We start from the raw sequence: 23,678 nt of genomic DNA on the forward strand, positions 1-23,678 counted from the left end.
ACATGCCCATACAGATCCAACAACGAAAGTCAAGTAGCCGGCCAAGGGAGATGGCCAAAAAATGAATTCTTAAAAAAATGCTAGCAACAAAAAGAAAACAATTTAGCATGCACAACACATGCTGCCGCTGCTCATTTTGGTGGAAACAAAGCGCACTGCGGAAATCTCCCTTAGGTGCCCAGCCAACAATGATGAAAAAAACAGAAAAGAAACATCAACGAAAATAAAAACAAGAGAATATATATAGGTTCGCAAAAAAAACCATGGCGAAAAGCAATATTCAAACCTCTAGAGAAGAGCACACATATACTGCATGCCGCAAAAATGTTGCAGGTGCTCAGGTGATTGCAGCTGAATTAAATTTATACACTAAAAAATGTAATTAAAGAAAATGTCTAAGCACCTGTTACACACAACATTTTGTTGTCTTCTATTGACTTTAATAATGAATTTTAAAGTTATCTGTATTAATATTTTTTGGAACTGTTTTAAACATGTTTCTACTAATATTTTGCTCAATGCTGTTATTTCACCTCTACAAAAAACTCTGCCCGACCCCCCACGAAGTTAAGAAAACCATTTGACCATTTCAAAGCCCAGCTAAGGGTTTTAAATAATTTATTTATTTTCCCTCCAAATTTCACAATTCCAACGTAAGCACATCAGCCACGCCCACATACAGAAACAACTAACTTAATGAACCATTCAAACATGCCCAAACAAACCGGAAAAAAAGGGAAAGCGGGTAACCCAAACGCACATCAAACAATTCACAAAATTTAAGCGCACTTTCAGTTATTGTTATTTGAACCCTTTTTAAACCTAACCCACAATCACACACACACACACATCAACAACAAGTACAGTGAAAACAACCCTGTCATGGCCACTTTAATCAGCAAATGGAAAAAATTATATCATACATATATGCTGTGTAATAGAATTCTTAACAAATGTGCAGAAAAGAGGAAAAATAAATGCTGAATAATTTGAAAATGTATGCAAAATCCCCCAAATGAGCAGCCATCAGTGGCAGTTGTCCTTCTTATCAATGCTGACACTCGTCCTTGGCGAGAGTTTGAGGTCCTTCCCGTCGCCCCTCGCCATCCTTGGTGGCGTTTCCTTTGTTGTCGCTCCAAAAAGAATCTAATTTGAAATAAATGAACTAAATATGCTTAACACGCGCGCTCCCACACACCAACGTTCCCGTAAGCCACCCAATACACTGAGAGAAATAACCCAAAATCAAATGAAAACTGTATAGAAATTTTACATTATTCAAGCATTAATGTTATAAATTAATTTTAATAAGAGATAATGAAAAACATTTTTAATATATGGTATAAGTTTTTAATCCAAAAGCAAATATTCAAATATATTTTGGAATAAGATTTACTTGCCTGTGATAACTTAAGCAAACGTTTAGAAAAGATTAAGTTCGTCTTCCAGACAAATTCAAATACATTTGTGGTGAAATTATTTGCCCTTTTTTTAGGGTGTACCAAGTTGCCCACAGTCTCCTGTCCCTCTAACAATGTCCTGGCTCGGAAAAAGTCCTTGGCTCGTATCGACTGGTCTTTTTTTGGTGGGGTTGTTGCTCGACTGTTTTGTCTGGCGCATATGAAATAACTTTTCGTTAGGTTTTCACTTATTTTCCCCCATTCTTTGGCTCCGCAGTCGAAACAATTGTTGCCACAAAACACACACACATCTCTCTAAAGGGGGTGGGGATTACGCCCACAGTAGTCCCATAAACGAATTTGCATGGAATTTTAATAAGGCCAACAAATATTTTTTATTCCCCCTTTCTTTTTGTCGGCTTTCGTTTATTTTTCGACTGCCTTTATTTGATATTTTTCGTCGCCATTTTGTTTTCGTGCTTTGCTTTTTATATGATGTGACTACATTTTTTGTGTGGCCATACAAATAAGAATAAAAATGTAATTGTGATGACGGGAAATCAAAGAATTTCGAAATTGTTCTAGTTGCTGCTTTGTTGGAAAACGGGATAAAATAAGTCATATAAAAAGTTTTAAACTATTGGTAGTCCCACATTGTAGTTTTAACAGCTTCCTTAGTCAGTAAATAAACATAATGTTACTTCTGATCAAAACTCGAAAGAGCGCTTATGAAACTGCACATCAAGTGAAAGTCATAAAAAGGTTATGGCCATGGCAATAACATTAGCCATGGTAAATCAGCAGCAAATAAAGAGCAGCACTTAATTCAAATTTATGGCCCATTTGTCTTGCAGCTTTGCTCTCACAACCCATTTCAAACGCACCCAAAAGTATGCTAAGCTTTATGGAATCCAAAACTGATTAGGTGGCAAAAAAGAAGAAAAAAGAACGTTGTGAAAACCCTTTTTTTTGGAAATTATTTTCCTAACAACTTTTCAGTTTTTCCAACGGCTGTTGTGGCCGATGTTCGGTTGCAGCGCGACATTAGCGACATGAACATGGCGAACAGACAAAGCCGGATGGTGGGCAGAATCCTATGCACAGAAAAATAGAACAAAGTAGTAAAAAGCACAGATCAAATATTTATGTTTATATTTTAAAACATTTTATATGTTAACCTTGTTGAATTGCTATGTGTTTTATATTTTCTTTATAATAAATTGCTTAATTTATGGAGCATAAACCACTATTGTAATGATTTTTTTGATTTTCCAGCTAGAAAAAATGGTATTTTATATTTTTATCTAATCGACAATATCATGCGAAGTTTTTCTTTCTGTGTAGTTATACCAGGGCGGAGTTGCATCAGTTGCTGACCCATGGTCAGGGGTTGCGGTTCATTCGAGTGCAAAGCCAAAAAACTTGTTCTCTGCCGGCAGATGGACACTGGACACGGAGTACTCTAGTTCCTGTCGCTTCTCCGGCTGTGAGTCACCTAACAACTGCACAATGATGTTGTTTTCCCCGCTCAGCCCGCCCAGCATGTCGGGCTAATAGTTTTCATTCAGGCTCATGCACTGCACATTGACCACAGGACCAGAAACGAACAGACCAGACCACTTCACCCGGCACATTTGTCATTTGCTCTTTGGGTTCCCATTTTCTCTCCCGTATTTCAAAAATAATTTTTAGCTAAGCAAAGGCGGAGGGGGAAGTCTAAAACCCAAGTAAGTCAAGAGTAGTCACTCATAATTTCTCCTTTATTGACGACATGTTTCAAGGACGAGTGGCATTCCTCACTCTTGTGTCCATCTGCCATTTGTTTCGAGTGTATTTATGATAGTTTTTGAGTCTCTGTGCTTCATCGTTGTTGAGAAACTTATCTGTATTGACGCTACCCTAATTTACTACCATTTGGCTTTGCCTCTCCACCGATTTAAATGGGATTTTGTATGTTTTTCATTAACATATACTATGTACTTAGGATGTATTCCATAAAACATATACTGTGTACTGGGAAAACCTAAATTAAGAGCGCTAATCCCAATCAATATGATGGCACAACTTTTAAATGACCCACAAAATTTGTTAAAATATTCCGGCCTTTAAATGATATATTCATATCATTTTAGAATAAATTTACAGCTTAAAAGAATCCTTCATAAAGTAAAAGTGTTAAGTTATGTAATACTATTGAATGGCAGCCGAATGGCCGAAAAGGATACAAAATAAATGTGTATGCAAAGGGCTAACCAAAATATACAAGCAAAATATTTGATTATTTGTAAAAATAGTGAATAGTCGACTCTGAAAAGAAAATTCAATCGTTTTGGTCATCAATCATATTTGGTGGAGACTACAAAAAATATATATAAATGCAAGCTGAGAGGATATTTCTATTCACATTTATTTGGCCCACCATCAAAACCATATATATATTATTTAAATACATATATACACTAAGACACAGTTTGGCTCATTTTTGTTCAAAGCAATTGCTGCAGCAGCTGGACAAACATGATAAGGATGGCCACCATTCGAATCGTTACACGAAAGTCGAGAACTTCTGAAAATAGTAGAAAATAATTTGCACACACATGTGTATGCACAGCATGCCTATAGAAAATTCAATTCTGCAATTTACATTCGAATGAATAGACTGAAGTCGAAAATTGATTTTTATCTTTTGTTCTCAGTAAATTGGTAAGAGAGAAAAATTGCTTAGATTTGCATATTATAAACTGAACTTAAACTTTGCTTTAAATTGCTTTTAGGAAATGCCAATTCTCCTTACTTGTAAGACTCATTTTTGGCATTGTATATATAAATTTTTTCCAACGAAATTCTAATCTAAGAGTATCCAAAAAAAAAGAGCAATATTAATGTGATTTAAATACGTAAAATGCTCAACTTCATTTGGAAAATTTTAACTAGAATATCCAGGCGATAGAAAATGTGTAAAATAAAATGGATAAATGGATGTGATAGACACCCGAAAAACACTTCTTTAGCATCATTCTTATTATGGGTTTTGTGTTCCGGGCTGCAGCTGCTGTCGCTTTGGTGGTGTCATGCAAAAACTCAATAAATTTTGCGCAAACGATTTATCATGAGCTTGATTACGAAAATGCAGACACAATCATGGGTGTGTGTGCCACACACACACACGTACACACATACACACATAGGCACCCATAGACACAGTTGCATGCATAAAATAATATGGCAATATTATAATAGACATACAACAATGGAACCTCGCCTTTGGCTGCCATTTTTCACATGTCAGGGCATTGATTTGCAGTTGTTACACAAAATGGCGGCCGGGAACCGTTAGTAACCCACTAATGGATTGTTGCCAGTCCTTTTTCTCTCGGTGTCTGTGTGTGTGTGTGTGTGAGTGTCCCAAAAGCATGTTCTGGGTTCAAGAAAGGTTATAACTAAATTAGCATAAATTGCGGCATGAAAATCGACATCAGAAAATGGCCTTCGATTATACAATGTGAAGTGTCGAGTAAATGTTTGAGCAGACCCCTTATCACAATTGAACATTAACAGGTTTCACTTTGATTTATGAATGACGCAGGCAGGCTGCCTTCAATTGAATGGGTGGAATACAAATTAATAGATTAATATTTTATAATCGAATTTTGTTCGTGATTTGCATACTTGTTATGTCCTCAAGCCGACGCCAAGACATTTAAACAATTTCTCGTTGAGGCTTGTGCCTGAAATTATTAACTGCACTTTGCCGTAGAGTCTGTCAAACATTTTCCATTAAATTTAATTTACTGCCAACGCTCCTCACCTCCGGGACCTGACAGGACCTCATCCAATGCATCTGTCAAAGCGTCTGCAAGAGCCGAACGTCATCCAAGTCCAAGACCATGCACAGTAAATTAATTAACTTTATTGTCTGGGGCTGTCCGGTTCGTAATTTGATTAAACAGCTCTAACAGCATTCCCCATATACGCACATGCCTTTATATATATATAAATATGTTCTAAGAAACGTATATATAAAGCAATCTTATCAATTTGATGAGTGCATTTATCATTTTTGGTTGCATTTTTAAGTCGAAACATTAAAGCTTGTCCATTCTAATTTAATAGACTTAAGCTAATGGACTTCGTATTGATCTCAAAGAAGACGGCTTCATTGTTTTTGACTAATTTTGAAAGCTTCATTTGTTTCAAATAAACAAACATCAAATCATGCTTATTAGTCTGTTTATTGATGTAAGTTTGTTAACTTGATTCTTAAAGTTTCATTTTGATAAGGCTATCCTGTTTAAAGGTGTTTAAAAATATTGTGTTGGCCAGAACATCATTGATAAATGAAGAATCAAATGCTGGTATTTAAAACTGCACCATTGCACTTTTACATTACATTCCCTTCCGTACATAAAACACAAAAAGGTATCCAGTATAAAGCAAAACACAATAAATTACTTGAGTTGAAAGGAAGAAATTTCGATAAAAATGCAATAAAAATTTTCGCTGAGCTTTTTCGTGTCTCTTTTAACTGTCCTGCCAAATTGGAAATGAAAAAAAATGTATTCAAATTGTAAACAAATTTTAATGTACGAATTTTAATGGCGAAATGCACCTTCTCTTAGATGATTTCGATGCAATTATTGGTTTTTTTTGCAGTCTTCTTTTGGACTACTGAAATGCACTTTTAACCTCAACCCATTTGATTGACTCTTTTCTTTTTATTTATTATACAACTGATTTCCAGAAATGTTACTCATTGCAAGGTAAAGATTGAAGTAGAGTAGAAACAGAGAAAAAAATTGAGCTAAGAAAACGGAAACTAAAAACCTAAAATGGAAAATTTTTAACAAAAAGAAAATTGTCCATACTTTTTAATTACATTTTGTATTACATTTCTTTTAACATAGCTGTTACCTTATATACACAGATGCTGATTTATAAAAAAAATTAAAAAAAGTATAAATATAAATCTTATCAAAAATAACAAATTGTGAGTCAATAGAGTTCTTAGGAATTAGTTATTATCAGGCATTCCAGGATGCCCTTAGGGACCTGATAAAAAATATTGTGTGAATCAGAGTTTTGTGACGCTTTTTATAAGTAAATATAGAGCCACAGATTGCGTAGGGGCCCTTATACATATTGACGTCTCCAGTTGATATGAAAGTAGATGAAAAGTAGAATCACCAGGGAATTAAGTGGCGATAACCCCTTCATATGGATCCATATATATTACACATTCAACTTTTAAAGAGCTCAGTTCTACTTCGGTCAGCAATCCAAAAAGTTCATTATGAAAATCTTCAATATAAACCTCCTCAGATTGGTGATGTTTTTCATAATGGTGCAAGTTCGCCAATTGGAAGACGGAGAAAAGAGTTGGTGAATATCTAAAAAAAAATAAAAGAAATGATAACTTCCAGAGCCGAAGATGTGAAATTGTTCCGACATAAAAAAACGATTTTATTTAAAGTAAACTTTGAATTAAATGCAGCTATTATATTCGTTCGTTACCATGGCATTTTGAATTGTCTTCATAATACAAATCCTTCGTTACGGAGTTAAAATTTTTGTGGAAAATTTTAAACTCACATATGTTAACATTTTTTTTTTCAGTCCTATATTTAAACAATGCGCAAACCTCCCAGCAAATTACTTTTCAACCACCGTGAAACCCCCAAAATAAGGAGTGATGATGCTACAAAACAAAGAATAAAATTTACAAATCTTACTAATCCCATTGGAAAATGTAATCAACCAAAAATTAATACTAATTGTAACCTATGTTGTGAAATATAATATTTATGTCTTGAGCACCTCTTTGTGTTAATAGGGTACTACGGGCTGAGGCGATCTTTTAGGCGGAACTTTATTTCCCAGTTGTGACTGACAGTAATCTATTAATTTAACCGACTAGCTTATTTTCGCAGCAGAACCTTTTCAAGTTTTGCTGAGGCTACCTTTTTTTCTTTGTTCAATCCAAGTGAAACGTAACACAAAACATAAAAATCGATAAATCAGCCCAAACAAGGTATACTGCTCTACAAACAAAGTTAGCAATCACACAAATTTAATTTTTGCCCACTTATTTTACTTAATTGAATAATACAAATGAATTAAAAATTAAATATTTCTGTATTGATTTTTACTCTAAATAAAAATAAATATATTTTATGCAAATTAAACAAACCAGTTTGAAGATATACATTCCTTACAATGTTGGTCCCTAGTAAAAATAAACCGTTCAAAACTAAAAACACAAAAACGCATTTCATATAAAAGTGAACTGATGAAAACTATTTTTTTTAATTCAAATTTTTATAATTTTTAAATTTTTAATACAAATATAATACAAAATTCAAAGCAATTATCTAAACTGAAGAAATTTATTTCTAAGTGTTTTAGTCCAATTGTTGCTTAGACTGTTTCTCTGTTTTCTTAGAACGGTCCATCCAGTCTTACAAATGCAAATCAAGTATAAGGCAAAGAACCATCGTAAAAAAAACCAGTTCAAAAGCAGTCAACACGAGCTGTGACGTATATTTTTATCCAAACGCAGTATTATTCTATACGATTGCTTGGAACGCTTGTCAATCAAACGCGCTTAGCAAACGAGTTCTACATTTCTTCAGAAGAGGCGCTTTGCAGCTGAGTTCAAGCGCAATTAACTGCAGCTAATTGAACCTGAAATCGCAGAGAGATAGAACCGAGACGTTGGGATTTTCATATTCAGTGCAGGGCAATACCACACGTTAAATCAATAATGGGGATTTGCCCGATCCGCAAAAACAAAAACAGTGATAAGAACGGATTGCCAGAGTATAAAAGGGGATTGTTGTCACTTGTAAAGGCATCAGTTCAGTTCTCACTTCTGTTCTAGCTACTTCAAAGATGAAATTCCTGTCGGTTGCCTTCCTACTCGGCCTTCTGGCTCTGACCAGCGGTAAATATTGCGTTAATAAATATGTTGTATAATTTATTATAATAATATCTTCCCAATTAGCCACTCCTCTGAACCCTGGCAATGTCATTATTAATGGAGATTGTCGTGTCTGCAACGTTCATGGCGGAAAATGAGATGGAAACATATAAAGCCAATTCAGCTATTAAGATGGACATACATATAAAGCTATAAATAATTTCTTATCAATTTTTGATTGGACCACTTGAAATAAAATTCCCACGCTAATCTCTATGACAGCTGTAATACAAATTTCGATTTAATCTCTAAACTAATTCCGTATACGATTATACACTCAATCGAGCATCTGTCGTTGGGCATTAACATTTCATTTCATTAATTTCTGGAACGGTTTGCCATTATTGCATTTATATTCAAGGCCCAAATGGTTGGCTGATTTGGCTGGTAATTCGTGGCTGCGAATGCAGTTCATTGATTTGTTGTAAAATTGTTGCATAATTTCATTTATTTGCTGTCGCCGCATTGTTGGGTGCTTTATTGTCTGGATTAAGGAACATAATGTACACTTAATATGCACATAGCTGTTATGTTAATGCGCCTGTGATACCCCCTTTTCCCATTCCCATCGCTGGCTACTTTCCCTGGTATTTGCATTGATTTATTAGCATTTTCACAGAACTGAAAATGTGGCGCTTATTAAAGTTTTCGTTTACTTCCCCCCACACATTATTCAATACTTTGGAAAATTGATAATAATGAATGCGGTATTCTCATTAAAAACTGTATGTTCGTCCAGTATAATGTTATTGGTTTTAATTTTGTCGTCGTCGAAAATTGTAAATTGATTATGTTCAGATAATTTGAGTATTCAAATAAGTCTTTTTTAAGCGGCTATAAATCGCAAATTGTTTAATTTTGCTGATAAAAACAATAACAAATAATATTGATAACAACCTTGGAAAGTTGGCTTAATGTCTAGTTTATTAAAACGGTAACCGAATATTCTCGAGCAATAATTAAAACATAACGAGAGTTAAAAAAAATGTCGGAAATTAATTTAACACTTGATAAATACAATTGGCGTAATACCTTATTTAATATCATTTTCGCAAAAAAGAGTTAACTATACTCACAAATGTAACAGATTTTAATTGATGTGAGATCAAGGGATTTTTTCTTAAGGCTTACCTGCAATAAAATAAAGAATGAACATTAGAATAAAAGCAATATCATTGTTCCACGATTTTTTTAGGTCTAAAATGTAGGATTCCATTTGATTTTTCGAACTCTGCACTTGCTTCAATTGATTCACTTTGCAATTGTGAATGCAGATTTATGTCTCAGCAGCGCCAATAATCAAAATGCATTTTTTGGCGGTTTCTTTTTTTGGTCTTTTGGCAAGCAAACAGAAATTCCTTTTCACTTTTGCCACAAACAGAGTCACAAAGGAAGCCGTGATGATGGGGGAACCATCATCAGGCAACATGAGCTAGAGAGCGAAATTATTTCAGTACCAAAAGAATCCCAATGCGCATAATTTAACTGGAGAGCCGACATGCACTGATACAAATTTCAAATATTTTTTAAATTTAAAAATTAATTTTTTTTGTTAAACTTTTTTATATTTTTTATCATAAACTTATTCGTATCCATACAAAAACCAATTTAAAATGATTTTAATAAATTTTTTTTTGTATGCAAATATTTTTGGCTTTTTATTGTAGTGCATGAAAAAAAATTGTATCAAAAAAAACAAAAAAGAATTTAAGTTTTAATATTTATCCCTTCTACGAAAAAAACAATTATGCCAATTGCTATTTCGGAATTAGTTTTTCATAAATTTAAGAAGTAAGATGTTTTTGTCTACTGAGGTTTAACATAAAAAATCAATTAAATACTTGTTTAAAGAATTGCACACTACTTAAAACATGCTCGGATTCGATCAACTTTTATTTGACTTATCGTGCTTTGAAAACTTATTAAATTTGATCAGGTATTGAAACACATTGAAAATAACCTGGCAAGATTATGCCAAAATATTTGCTTTTCGCAGTGCAGTGTGCGGTTGTGGGAGTGTCAGAAGTTAGGGCGTTGACTGCATTTCATTTTGAGCTTTCGACAGCCAGCAAAATGGCAGCATGCTGTGCGGCTGAAAGCCGCAGAAAGGCACGGAACGGGGGAGGGGGGCGTGCGGGATCGGAGGATATAGCTTGGCCATCTCAACTTCACATCCCGCAGTGTGTGTGCGTGGGTGTGTGTGTGCTTTATCGCATAATCTCGGCCCCTGGGCCTTGGCATCATTTTGGTGATTTTTCTTCTGCTTTCTTTGGAGCTCTATGGCCCGATAATGATGTTAATGATGGGTTCGCTGATGTGTTGCATACTTTTTGGCAACCGATGGAAACTGGATGCAAAAAACCTTTGAACAACTAAGAGGAAATTTTTTATTTTTGCATATGGATCGAAATGTTTTTATCTCTTGTGTACGTTGGACTCCTTTTTGTCTGGCTCTCATCAAAACGTGAAGTATATGGGAAGGCTGCTCCCCAGAGTATGCTATAAACATTTTATTGTAACAACTCGTTTAACGTTAAAGACAAAACACTAAAAACGACAAAAGAAAAGCAAGGCAGAACAAACAAGAGCAAAGTAAACTTCGGAAAACCACAAACGCAACCCTCCTTTTGGCCAACCCGCTTTTTCCAACCTTTTTCCACTGCTGTTTAGCATAAAATTTACTGCACCAAGAAACATTTGAACGTTGGCCCGGTCCGTAAATCCTACTAATCAAATTTATTACCCATATACAGGCAGGCCGACCGCAAGCTATGCGTCCCCCTTTCCCCTTTCTTCTGAATCCAGCCCCATCCTTCTCTTTGAACTCAGACCGTGTCTGGCCACTTCAAATGCCTTGGCAATATGCATATTAAATTTAATTAGAGCGACGGGTAAACATAAATTCATCCACAGGAATACAGAGACCAGAATGACCAGACTTGAAAGGCAGCTCAAAGCTCTAAACAAGAAATCTGGCATCTATTTTGTGCACTTTTTTATATACCTGCATACAAAACGAATGTACACTCAAAGAAAAGAATAATTTCCATATTCATATGTAAAGCTATGAATTCGATTAATCATTTACAGTGCTTAATTAATAATTTTGCCTTTATTGAGACTTTTGAAAACATTGTAAATAATTTATATTTTCTTCCATTCTTAATTTAATTCGAAAAACATTTTTAGAAAAAAATTATAGTTAAATAACATTTGATTAAGGCAGAAAAACGAAAATATTGAAAAATACCAACTCTTGTATTCGAAAAGCTGTCTTTTCTTATCTTTGCTTTTAAAATCGAACCCGTAGAAAATAGGCAAAAGTCAAAAGTCAAGGCTTCTATAAACACTCATTAAGCTTACTGATCTAACAATAGGTATATTAAGGTTTAATTTTATTAATCCTGAGCCATTTAGCTGATTTTGATAATATCAAAATTAATTGACCTCTCAATTATATAAAACTAATCGTTTAATATATAAATAGCCGAATAAAAAAGATATCCTTGAACACAAATTGCAGCTTAAAAGACCCAAAACGATGGCTGCTTTTTGGCTAATTTTGATTATTTTACTGGAGCATTTGCGGTGTGGGGTCCCACGTTAATTGCCCTACAGGCCCGCAAACTGGCTAATATACATACACACACCCGACAATTTGTTGTGTGCACTCAATTTAAATGGAGTTTGGTCCCAGTTCGGGGGAGACTCTGATAGAAATTTTGCTCATTTTATGCCCTTCCCGGAGTTGCCATGAATGTGACATTAATGAGCTCTTAGCTTATCCCACAGGCAAAAGGCTCAGTCGCTCCTGGACACACAAGCTTTATGGCTATGATTTGTCCTTGAACTCGGAGGGGGAGAAAAGAAGTAGTCGGAGGTAGAGCCCGAGTGTGTTCATAATTAAATTGTTATTTGGCTGAGGAATATGGCCCTAAAACTGCCTGTTCATTTGAAGGTTATAAAAGGTCGCCCCCAACTTCCAATATCCCACTTATGTGGGTTTCACAGGGTGGGATTAAAAATTACGTTTATGGCTAAATGAAATCCCCTTCTGTGTGTGGTCATAGCAAAAGCTAGTAGCCTTTCAAAGTGGCTTTCTCACTGAGATTCAACAAAAAGGCACTCAATGGGCTAGTAAAAGTTTTTGATTTCCCAAAAAAAATTAAAGTAATTCCTGTTAGGTAAGTCAGCTCAAAAATGAACTCTATAAACTTGGAATTAATTTCATTAACACCATTTCTCCAAGGATTTTCATGGAAATCTCGTTTACCTAAAGATGTATAAGGGGGAATATAATTTGATTGTTTAGTATTCTGCTGGAGGGACAAGTTTCAACTCTCATGTTATTAACAACGGTCAGAGGATTATTTACTTAATAAAGTCACTTAGAAGTTAATGCGGATAAAAAATATTTCATTATTTACGTGCCATGGCCTTTTAAACAAAAACAAAAAACCTTTATTGGTATCTGCAAATTTAATATAACCTTAGTTTATAAAATCTCCTTGATTTAATTGTAGTTTTTATGACTGGAAATATTAAATGTATTTATTTCTAAATTAACAATAAATTCTAATCACACGATGAACGAGTCAATGAAGCCCCCAAATCTCATTAAAGTCTTATCGCACGCCCTTCGAGGCCCCCAGACCGCCCAATTTGCAGTGCCAGATTGAGATTTATATGCCTCATGGAGTGCATCTCATAAATCTCGATCCCCGGCCCACACTTACATGCTCGTTTGATGTCAACCTCAAATCTTTGGGGAGGAGGAGAAGGTGGGGTGCCGCAAAACACCTCAATGTATCTATGATGAGCCGGCAGGCACACCATTCAAATGCCGCCAATCGGTGCCGCATTTTGGGGCAGCATAATGAAGTTGCATTCGCCAGGGCGTTACGCAATCAACAAAAATATATACAAACGACACAGGCACACGGTGATTTTATCTAAATCAATTCAATGAATGTGAATGCTCCAGCCAAATGCAGGCAGGCAGCCAGCCAAATGCAGACAGGCAGAAGGAAGTAACGTCCCGCATGGGTTTCTGGATGATGATGCTGGCAAACAGAGCTAAAAATACACAGAACTCGGAACTGGGAGCTGGGAATTCGGAACTCGGAATACTGGAATACAATATATGGTATACAGTATACGGAATACGGAACCCTCCCCTTGAAAAGCAAACACAATAACAGAGTCAGGCTGCGATAAGAGAAACAGAAACTCAAATTAAATTAAAATCTTTCAGTTTCAATTACGAGTTTTTGTGTGCGCCACTCCACTTCCAGCATACAAAACACAAATTGCATTCAAAATGCATTAAAAGCAATTTGCACGAAAAATTTACATAAAATCCAGGAAGGATACAGAGACAGCAATGGAGAGTGCGACTGCGACAGTACAAAATTATATTGCTATCAATTATAATGGCAATGACAAAACGCAAATGCAACACAAGGTGAAGTTGAAGGAACTTTTCACAGTCAAAACGAAAAGGGAGTGCCACAAGGGATGGTTGAAAGAATCAGGGAGCGGGATCCAGAACAAATTGCAATGTTGCCAAGCGTAAAGGAAAAAAAAATAAACACCAAAATGCAACAGAAAAGCATTCAGGGTGGGCAGATCATCTGCTTACAAATATAGAAAAAGCAATGCATATTCATTTGTATCGCGCAGCGTTTTTGGGATGGAATCGTAGATTAGAGATGGGTTAACTTCGACCTTAGACCGATATATATCTATATATTATTCCAAAACTCTCTTAAAAACATTTCTTAAATACTCGAAACATTAACGAACTAAAGTAATCATTTCCTGCTTATATCTTAAAAACTAAATCACAGTCGTTTAATGATTTTTAGTGTTGTTTGTAAAGTCCCTTAGGTTTAATATATATTAAAATGTTCTGTATTTCCTAAAATGGGACCCTAGTTTGTTGATTTAAAATATAACTAATGCAATTTCGAAACGGGTCGTATCCTTAACATAGTGCAATGATAATATTGAGTTAATCCCGGACTAATAAGTTTGACAAATATAGTATATCGCTCAAACATTTTATTCATTCCCCATCTCTAATTGAATTGCAGCTGACTATGCAAATTTGTTTTTGTTGACGCTGTTGGTGGTGCAACACAGACACGCTTCAAAGGTGCAACCGATTGCCGTTGCTGTTGCTGTTGATGTTGCTGTTGCTGTTGCACTCAAAAAGGAGCGACTCCTCATGCCGAGAATCCCCATATGCTGTATCCTTATAGAAAGCCGGGTGGTAAAAGGATGAGGGGCAGGCTAACAGGCAGACTGGCGGCAGGGGCAGATTGGGAGGCCAGACAGATTGCAGTTGCAAGCAGCCGGCGCCTGCCCCGCCCCCCAAACCCAGACCGCCCATTGACAGCGACATTGTCGAAGGTGTTGGGATATCCCAGCAATGAAGGCTTTTGTCTCCTTCCCGCCATCGTGGCATTTTCCCCTGCCCAACGACCCCTTTCCCTCCATAGAACATTGAATTATTGCTTGCTGCATGCTACAAATCAGCCATAAAGTTGCTGCCATTGCTGTGGTTGTGTGCCACCAAATGGTTGCAATGCTGCAACACACAAGTGATATCTGCTTGGATAAATATTGTTCTACTTGTTCAACAGAATTCCGATTGATCTTTAAATTAAATTTGCAATCTGGTTTATAAGTTCCTGTTGGTAAAGGAGTTCGAGTTGCTGAGATTGCCATATATTCCCATAAATTGCACAAATGCTTACTTGGTATTTTCATTTGATTTGGTAAATGAAAATGTTGTGCCACAAAAAATCAATATAATAAATACAATTTCGCTAAATACCTCATTTTATTAATTTCCTTGCTACTAATTGAATTCATAAATAACCATTTTAGAGATTATTTGTATTAGCTGAACAACCATTTTTCTCTATTTTCATCAGCCACATAGTTAAAATTTGCTTTATTATAATGCAAATTATCAAATTGCTGTTGTGTATGCATTTATTTAATGTTTGCATTCAAATGTTTAATAGTAAGGTGAATTTGTAATTTGCACTCACAAGGATAAATGTATACATAAACTTTAATATGCCCATTGAACAAGAAATGTTTATTTTCTCTATAGAATAAAAAATTCCACTCAAGTCTCCCAAAAAAAAAAGTACACAACAAAGCACGAAAATCTCTATTTCCAGTTTTCCTATTTTCTGCTCTTCTGGAAGTTGTTTCGCCATTGTGCAAACTTATTTCTTTTATCCCTCGCCATTTGCCGAGATTTGTTGGGAGAGTATATACTCAGCTAATTGGAGCGGAAAATTAGCAAGTTTTATTGATTCGCTGCACAAGATTTATTGTTCCAGGCATACTTACTGTACAGCACACCAAAGGGATCAAGCATTGGGCGAGCCGGAGTGAAAAGTTTGTCCGGCTTTAAAAGTTTGCAAGTAGAAATAATAAAAGCTACGCTTTAGAGAAAGCCAAATCATCCATCCATTCATGCATAGTTCGGATGGATAGATTTGCATCAAATAAATGTTGTGGAATTTCGGCAATGCACAGGTTTTAAAATTAGTTTTTTTCAATTTGTTCTTTCATTATTGTAAAAGCGGATTACAAAACATCTCTGAAAGCCCCTCAGGCTCGGCTGTCACACCCAACCGAACATGAAAAATGGCCTGCAGCGATATTAAATTTTTAAACAAAAAATCCGAAAAAGAGACAACATCCCTTTACTAAATCGGTCATGATATATACATATTCCAGCGCGCTCCATCCTCTGGCTAAACAAAAATGCAACTCAGCAAAACAAAATAAAACTTACTTCCCTTTTTGTTTGTGCACCTCTTAATTTCAAATTTATTGGGCATATCCGTACAGATTTTGCACTTGTTGAAGACATAAAGAATAATATAAAAGATAAATATTTGTATGGTTTGGGCACAATTTATCCACCAAAATCTCCATTGATTAAAATTTTGTTCAAACATTTCCGTGAAATGGTATATTTGAAAACCATATCGTTATCTATTATAATATTTATTATAATATTTAATATATTTTTACAGTTTTCAGTTTTAATCTTGATTGAAAATGTATAAAGTGTATGTATAAAATATTTGATTTCAGAAAATATTTAGACAGGAAATAATTAAAACAGCTATTAATTAAATACGAAGTAGCTTGTAGTCGAACCCTTTTATACAGCATTCATGCTTTCTTTTTGTTGCTAAGTAATATGTATTTCAATTTGGCATTTGCCGCAAACACTCCAAATGCATTTGCCATTCCCTAGATTTTGCTCTTCCCTTATTTATGTGTGCTTGTGTATCTTTTTATTGAAACCCTGCATAGGGGGAGTTTTTTATCGAGGTGGGGGGATGGGCGTTCGTTGCCTTTTGGGGGTAAACTCCTGCCGGAAGCGTGGATTTTTAATGCATGCTGGCTTGCCTCACTTGTGTGAAGTTTCCTTTTGGCGGCGCTGCGAACGTAGACACATGTTTCTATTTCTTTTACTTTAGTTCCTTTCCATCCAGCTTGCCCCGAGGACAGTGGGCGTGGCACTGTTAAGGCGTGTTCTACATATCGGGACGTCACACTCTAGTTTTGTCCTTTTGTTGTTTCTATTTTCCATTTATTTGTCTTGCACAAGTTAACCACTTCTCATTTTCTTTGATTGCTACAATTTTCAAAGCACAAGTTAAAGACTTTACTATTGTTCAAGACTGTTTTATTTATTTATGTAAGCATTCGTTTTTTTTTTAATGTAGTTCTTAAATGCTTTTGATGTGGTCAATTCCAAAGAACGCCTTTGTGATTAGAAATAATATTTTCTTTTTGAAAAACTCAATTGCAATTTTATCATTAATCGAAAAAATGGTGTACAATTTAGTTATCTGTACATTTCTGAATGTTTAGACGCAGGTATTTTTATAAATAAGGTTGATCTTTAATTGAGTATTTTTAGATTTTATGTGCTATTTAAGAATTTGCATTGCAAAGGCAACAGGAGCGCAATAAGACTTTACGGAAAAGAATTGCTCATTTGTCCATAATACTTTTTAAATTCTTTATTTCATTGTCACAGCCTTACAATTTTAAATCTTTCATATAGCGTTTGCATAGATTTTCTGCCAGAAATAATTGCATAGAAGTAATGTATGTATATTGTGTTTCCCATGTCTTACTAATTGGGCGCTTGGCTGGCGTCAAACAAAAATGTAAGAAAAATGCACAAAAATTGCAGAGCTACTTTATGTATATAGATTCCCGAAATCAGGTGCAGTGAGTCTCTCCCCCATTTGACACTTTTACTGCTTGCTTTTCTCCACTCCTGCTGAGGAAAATCTGCAACAAAAGCCGGGACAATGGAGGCGAGTGAGTTAGGGAGAACTTAATCCTGTCGCCGAAGGAATGCCGGGACAAATAGTTTTCCCTGTCAGTCCCGACCATACATATGTATATATATTACCGGCGCAAGGAGTAGGGGGTGGATATAGCCAAGCTGGATCACGTAGCGAGGCGCGATTTTGTCACTCGCAACTGCAGCTTACTTTCGACACGTTCACGTCGAATGCATCTGCAGCCAGCGCCCCAAACCATCGCCAAATCCACCAGACAGACATTTACATTTGGTCTGGTTTGGGTTTGGGTTTGGTCCCCCATTTAGGCGAGAGCTCAAAAGATACGAATGTATCTCGGGGATGCGGCTGTTGCGTGCGTGTGTGGCATGCAACGCCCCTGAAAACACTTTGCACACTGGATGCAAGTTGTGTTTACACTCAAATATTTCTCCTTTTATAGCAATGCGGTTGCTGGGCCACCTCCCATTTCCAAATCCCAAATCCAAAATCCCCAGGCCCTCTCGTACCCTCGTCAAGATTGCCGGCGCTAGTCGTTAGAGTTTTTAGTGGAGTGTAATTAGTCTTTTCTATGGCCATGGCCTGTTCTCGTTTTTCGGGGTTTTCCCATTTTCGCCTTCTTTTTTTTTTATTTGAGGGGCGGAAGGTCGGACAGTGTTTGAATAGTTTTGAAAATCCGTTGCGGCTAACACTAATTTGATGGTTTGGCATGTTTAATTTTTTGGTCTTTGTTTTCACGTTAATTTTTCGAGCGTTGGTCAGGAGGTGAAATCACCATAATGGGAAAATAATTGTTGTGGAAAAACATTTTGTTGGCAGTGCTTGCGGGCAGTGGAGGAGAAGTGTTGTGGACCCTGATTGAAATAATTTGAAATTTAAACGAATCTCTTCAGTTAAACTGTTTATAATAAATGGCAGGTCAAACGTTATGGAAATAATTACTTTGACAGCCAAAATGTATATGCATAAAACTGCGATTAAGAGCAATAAGTATATTGATATGAATTAAATGGATTATTTATTATCAAAACCGCTGTTAAATGCAATTTACCAAGGGATTACAATTCAACAAATTAATATTGCATTTCCCGATTTTTTCTAACGGTAACGACCATAAGTTACAAACACTAAAGTGGCGTTGTATTTGGCAATTGAATGTTTCTTGAATAAATTAAGAAAAAATATCAATAAACTATCTTATGTTTCTTAATGATTATTATTATTCCAATTCTAACGACTCAATTTAACCGGCAGTATTTTCTGTCAAAGGAATACATTTATATTTATATTTTGCCTCCTATTAATTTTATATAGTACCTTCTGTGTAACTTATCTTCATACAAATTTATAAAACAAGCTGTCTTTCTAATTTCTTTATTTTTCAATTTATTTCATTTTTCTTTGGGATATCCATTTCGGTTTCAATTTAGCAACAGCTGAAATCTAACCCAAAACAGTAACCAATTTGCTGTGTAAGAGAGTTCAATAGACATTTGGCTTTTCATTTAAACTTGATCAGAAGTCGATGATGGTTACTGAGGATACAATTGAATTCAATTACTTAACGAAACTGTGTCGAATTCTGCACAGACAAACGAGCAAAGACAAATATAGAAATAATTTTGTTCTTCTGGTCGATTTGAGTTGGTTCAGTGCAACTGAAGGGGCGGCGAAAAGAGGAGACTTCTTTTATAATCGTCACATGTGTGTTGAACTGCAACTGTTGCATTCGAATGGCAAACAGATAGAGATACATTTTTATCCGTATCTTTCGTACAAAAGTCATCGCCAGTTGCTGCTAACAAATGCGCTTAAGCAAACTGTCAATTTCACTTGAACTTTTTGCTTCATTCCACTTGACTGTCTGTATCCGTAAGATATGCTTCCACTCAACCTCCAATTGCCTTTTCAAACTCCTCTATTCTGCTCGTAATAAATATGTGTAATATAAAACTTTGATGGTAATTATTTTCCAGCACAACACCCGCATGGAATTCCCACATGGGAGGCAGCCATAAATTGAAAACCCGGGACGCCACACCCCAGGCTCTTCTTCTTCGTCCATCTGAAAATATGGGGAGAGCTGCTGCGAGTTGGGTGTGAAAAATGAAAAGCATCCATAATCTAATTTTATCATTATCACAGTTGTCTGAGCTAAGTGACGTCACACCATGCATGTGCAAGAAATGTCTCAGCTGAGTAGAGTCGCAGATGAAATGAAATGGTAAGAAATACTAAGAAAGTTCGTGGGTACTCAGATTACGACTTTTTGATACCCTACAACTTAAGAAAGCTAGAGAAGCATTGAATTTGATATAGAGTACATATTTACACCAATAATATGTTCTCTAATTTTAAGGATTAAAGTGATAAGCCGAAAATAGTATTTTTCCTACAACAGTAAAAGCAACTTTTATAAAAATCATTCAACTTTCGGATAACTTATATTAACACTATTAAAATATGGTTGCTTGGCAACGTATTAATACAAAATTTTATTTGAATACAATATTCTAGGACTGCCACCAAACAAGGCCTTGTTGGCATTTATAAAACACCTCCAATTCCGTTGCACTCGACAAACAATTATCATACCTTCTGAACACTTAGCTAGAGGATATTAAAGTGGAGCCCCGTCAGCGAAATGGGAAAAGTGTATTATTGTGTAAGAAAAATCGCCTGGCACTTGACTTTGCCGGCAGCAATGGCAAAACTGAAGCTATTTCATGCTACTTTCATGTGACTTTTGTTTTTGTCAGCACTCCCAAACAAAAAACAAGCGAATGGAGTGCAGAGGGTGACCATTCAGCATCCTGCTTAGCTTTTCTCCAGTTGTCCTTGTGCTTATTGTGCAGCTCGGCTTTCCTGTGTCTGAAGTTAAGTGCAACTCTAACATTGTGCAGCGGGGAGATAGCACGACATTCCATTGTTGTATGCTGACTACTCCCTGAAAAGACTTAATTCAACCCACTCAGCCCGAGCCAATTTGGAGGGGAAATCCGTCCCCCAACTGTCCTTCGATATATATGTACATATATATATATATGTAGGTATTCCTGGGTGGGGGCCACTAACCGACTCTATTACGCAGCGTGGTTGTTCCCATTCTTGTTGCTGCATTCAACTCAAATGGCGACAACATTCAGACACTTTACAAAAAAAAGAGGCGAAAATACATAGCAGAGGGTGTGGCTAGGTTAAGCTTTCAAGCTGCCATCAAAAATCCCACCAAACTTTAATTTTCTAAGCTGTGTGGAAATAAAACGCAGTGCAAAAGTCGAGAGGTGTACCAGAACTCCAAATGAAAGGGTCATGGAAAAACCTTTCATACAATTTCACACACGAAAATCTACGAAAGTCCGTTGTACACGTACATTGTAAAAGAGCTTAAATACCTACTACCTTTTAACATTTCTAGACAGCTTTGTTTTGTTCACATACCTGAAACGAAAAAGAAGAATGCATTTTGTTAGAAAAATTATAAATCGTGTTTGAAAATTTTGGAAGAATAATTTAAATTCACTAACTAAGAAATGTCTGAAAAGATAAACAATTTATAGCCTGTTAAGTCCACAGAACATGTGTTAAAGAGATTATTTGTTATTCTTTCCTAAAACCCTTTTAAGTCCAATTCAAGATGACTATCGATTTCAAGACCCAAAGAAGCCCTTCATTAGGAAAGAACCTTTTAAATCAATCCCGGTCCCAGAACAATTAAAAAGATCTCCCACTCACACGCATCCAATTAAAGACGCCCAAGGAACTCGTAAACTGAATCATTTACCAGGGCCCAGACAGGTCAGGTACTCGCAGATGTCAGCAGTAATTACGGGTATACACACGTTGCTCTTTTCTCAACGAGTTCGGTAAAGAGGTAAGAAATCAATTGTTAACACTGAGCAGACACGGTCACGTCAGTCAATGAACCGCAGAGCGGGCATGACATGCCAGATGAACAATTGTGACCTCGACCCTTCGAATAGGACACGCCCACGCTCCAGTAATTTATGCATCATTAAGCCAGGGCAGAAATTAAAAGAACAACAGAACACCCAAACACATGCCAACGCCGACAACAGTTAAACAATAATAGCAATAATAATAATAAGAACAATGCCAGCCACAACAGCCAACAGATGCAGTAATTAATTCTATGAAATTTACGAGCGGTCAATGTGCGGGGCGATAAACTCTAGATGATGACCAGATGACCCAATGGCCAACAACAAAGTAGGCATTTGGTGTGAGTATCATGACTAAGCAAGTACATATATCGATTTGAGTAGACAATAATAACAGGTAAGAATATGATATTTCAGTAATTTCTTAATTGAAATCGATTTGTAACAGCAAGGAAGGAGAATAAATAATAATAATCTAATCTAATATCCTAATAATTTAAGCCAATATTAAATTCCTAAGCTTATATTAATGGTTTCAACATTTTAGCCGGTAATAACTATTAACTCTTGTAAACTATAAATACCCTATTTAATCTATGATGTTTAATTCAAGTTCAAATATTATACAAATTTAATACTTGTTCAAATATTTTGGTACTCCAAATAGATTTCACGTCAAATACATCAGAAAACCTGGTACAGATTTATGTTAATGATATGATTATCGTGTGATTTATCGGACACAATTCAAATGCAGATTTTCGTACTAATTTTTCGTGGCAATAAATTTGTATAAGTTTAGTGGCTGCCGCTGTCAGGCAATTGTAGAAAGTGTAGAAGCGAATTTTTTGTATTCAGGGACTGGACTCAATGCACGATTTATGATTTCGCTTTGTCTTGCACACAAACACGTACATACATATATACATCTGCTAAATGTTTACATGGCTAATTATGATTTATTTGAGCAATCATTTTTCTCAACGGCGTCTGCCAAGAATTCTGGCGAATATATAGACAAGAACGGAAGTCTGTCGACTTCTAGGCCATAACACTCTGCTTCTTGAACTTCTCCTGCCGTCTCTTTCTCATCGCCCTTCTCTTTCATTTTGCGGGGGTGGTCCTTGAAGGACATATTCGCACTTGCAGGCAGCTCTCGGTCCAAATGTCCCTTCGGCGTCTTTGTTTATCTAAGTTAATTACAGCAAAACATTTTTAGGGTCGCTCGTTTCACTTCCCCTCTCTACATCCATCTCTCTCTCTATCTCTGTGTCATTATCATCTATCTCTTTCTGGCATGGGTGTTTGTGGTGGGCGGTGGGTATTCACGCATGTTTGGGTGCGGACAGTTCCGCTGATTAATTGCCGCTAAGCATACAAGCCGCCATTATTCAGCCGCCATCACATAAAGGCCTAAATATACAAGCCCAAAAGCGTGTTTTTAGGAGGGTAGTAACTCTCTATATGGTAGTAACACTCTATATGGTAGTAACTCTGTACAAAAATGGTTGAGTGTGAGACAAGGGATCCAGAAAACTAAGCAGATTGCTTATGTAATTGTTTAAAACGTATTATACTATTGTATAATAAATCTTAAATATAGAAAATAAATTAATTTAAAGTTTTTTGAAAAAAAAAACATTTCTGGACTAGTTTTATATGCCCACATACAAATTTCGGTATCATTTATTTCTTTAATGTGTATACTTTTTAGAGGAAATTCCTTGAAATGGTTATTGTGTCTTTAAAAAAATAAGCAGGCAAAATTTCCTAATGTAAATTTACTCTTCCCATTTATTTATCTATACTTACATACTCGTTCATCAACCCTGAAGTGCCCTTTACATGATTAGCGAACCATTAATAACAATAATCAATCAAAACCAACGTCGACCCTTTGAACTTTAACCTTTGTCACAAAAATAACGAGTCCATAAAACAGCTGCGCATTTTTTATTAGTCTTATCAAAGCCAAAAAGAAAGAAACCTCCAACGAACTCAACAAAGGTCAAGCCAGTAAATCAATTCCTTCTATATTCTA

The 23,678-nt window shown here is 35.8% G+C and overlaps 2 protein-coding genes across 2 annotated transcripts in view; one reads left to right on the forward strand and one right to left on the reverse strand.

Moving 5' to 3' along the window:
* The window catches only part of LOC108044966 (semaphorin-1A), a 139,520-nt gene that overhangs the window by 76,879 nt on the left and 38,963 nt on the right, over nt 1-23,678 (reverse strand). The gene's annotated exons all lie outside the window — the stretch shown is intronic.
* Nucleotides 8,217-8,592, forward strand: LOC108044967 (bomanin Short 3-like). The gene is made up of 2 exons (XM_017124138.2): nt 8,217-8,340; nt 8,401-8,592. The coding sequence occupies exons 1-2, from the start codon at nt 8,289-8,291 to the stop codon at nt 8,472-8,474; spliced, it is 126 nt and encodes a 41-aa protein (XP_016979627.1). The 5' UTR covers nt 8,217-8,288; the 3' UTR covers nt 8,475-8,592.

This window comes from Drosophila rhopaloa, unplaced genomic scaffold (genome assembly GCF_018152115.1).
Source record: "Drosophila rhopaloa isolate 14029-0021.01 unplaced genomic scaffold, ASM1815211v1 contig_2, whole genome shotgun sequence".
NCBI classification, from domain to species: Eukaryota; Metazoa; Arthropoda; class Insecta; order Diptera; family Drosophilidae; genus Drosophila; species Drosophila rhopaloa.

Bases quoted from the DNA above. Each gene is read 5' to 3' on its own strand.
- LOC108044967 (XM_017124138.2), top strand. From the start codon at position 8,289: ATGAAATTCCTGTCGGTTGCCTTCCTACTCGGCCTTCTGGCTCTGACC. The intron at 8,341-8,400 runs GTAAATATTGCG...CTTCCCAATTAG, and splicing joins CCTTCTGGCTCTGACCAGCG to CCACTCCTCTGAACCCTGGC.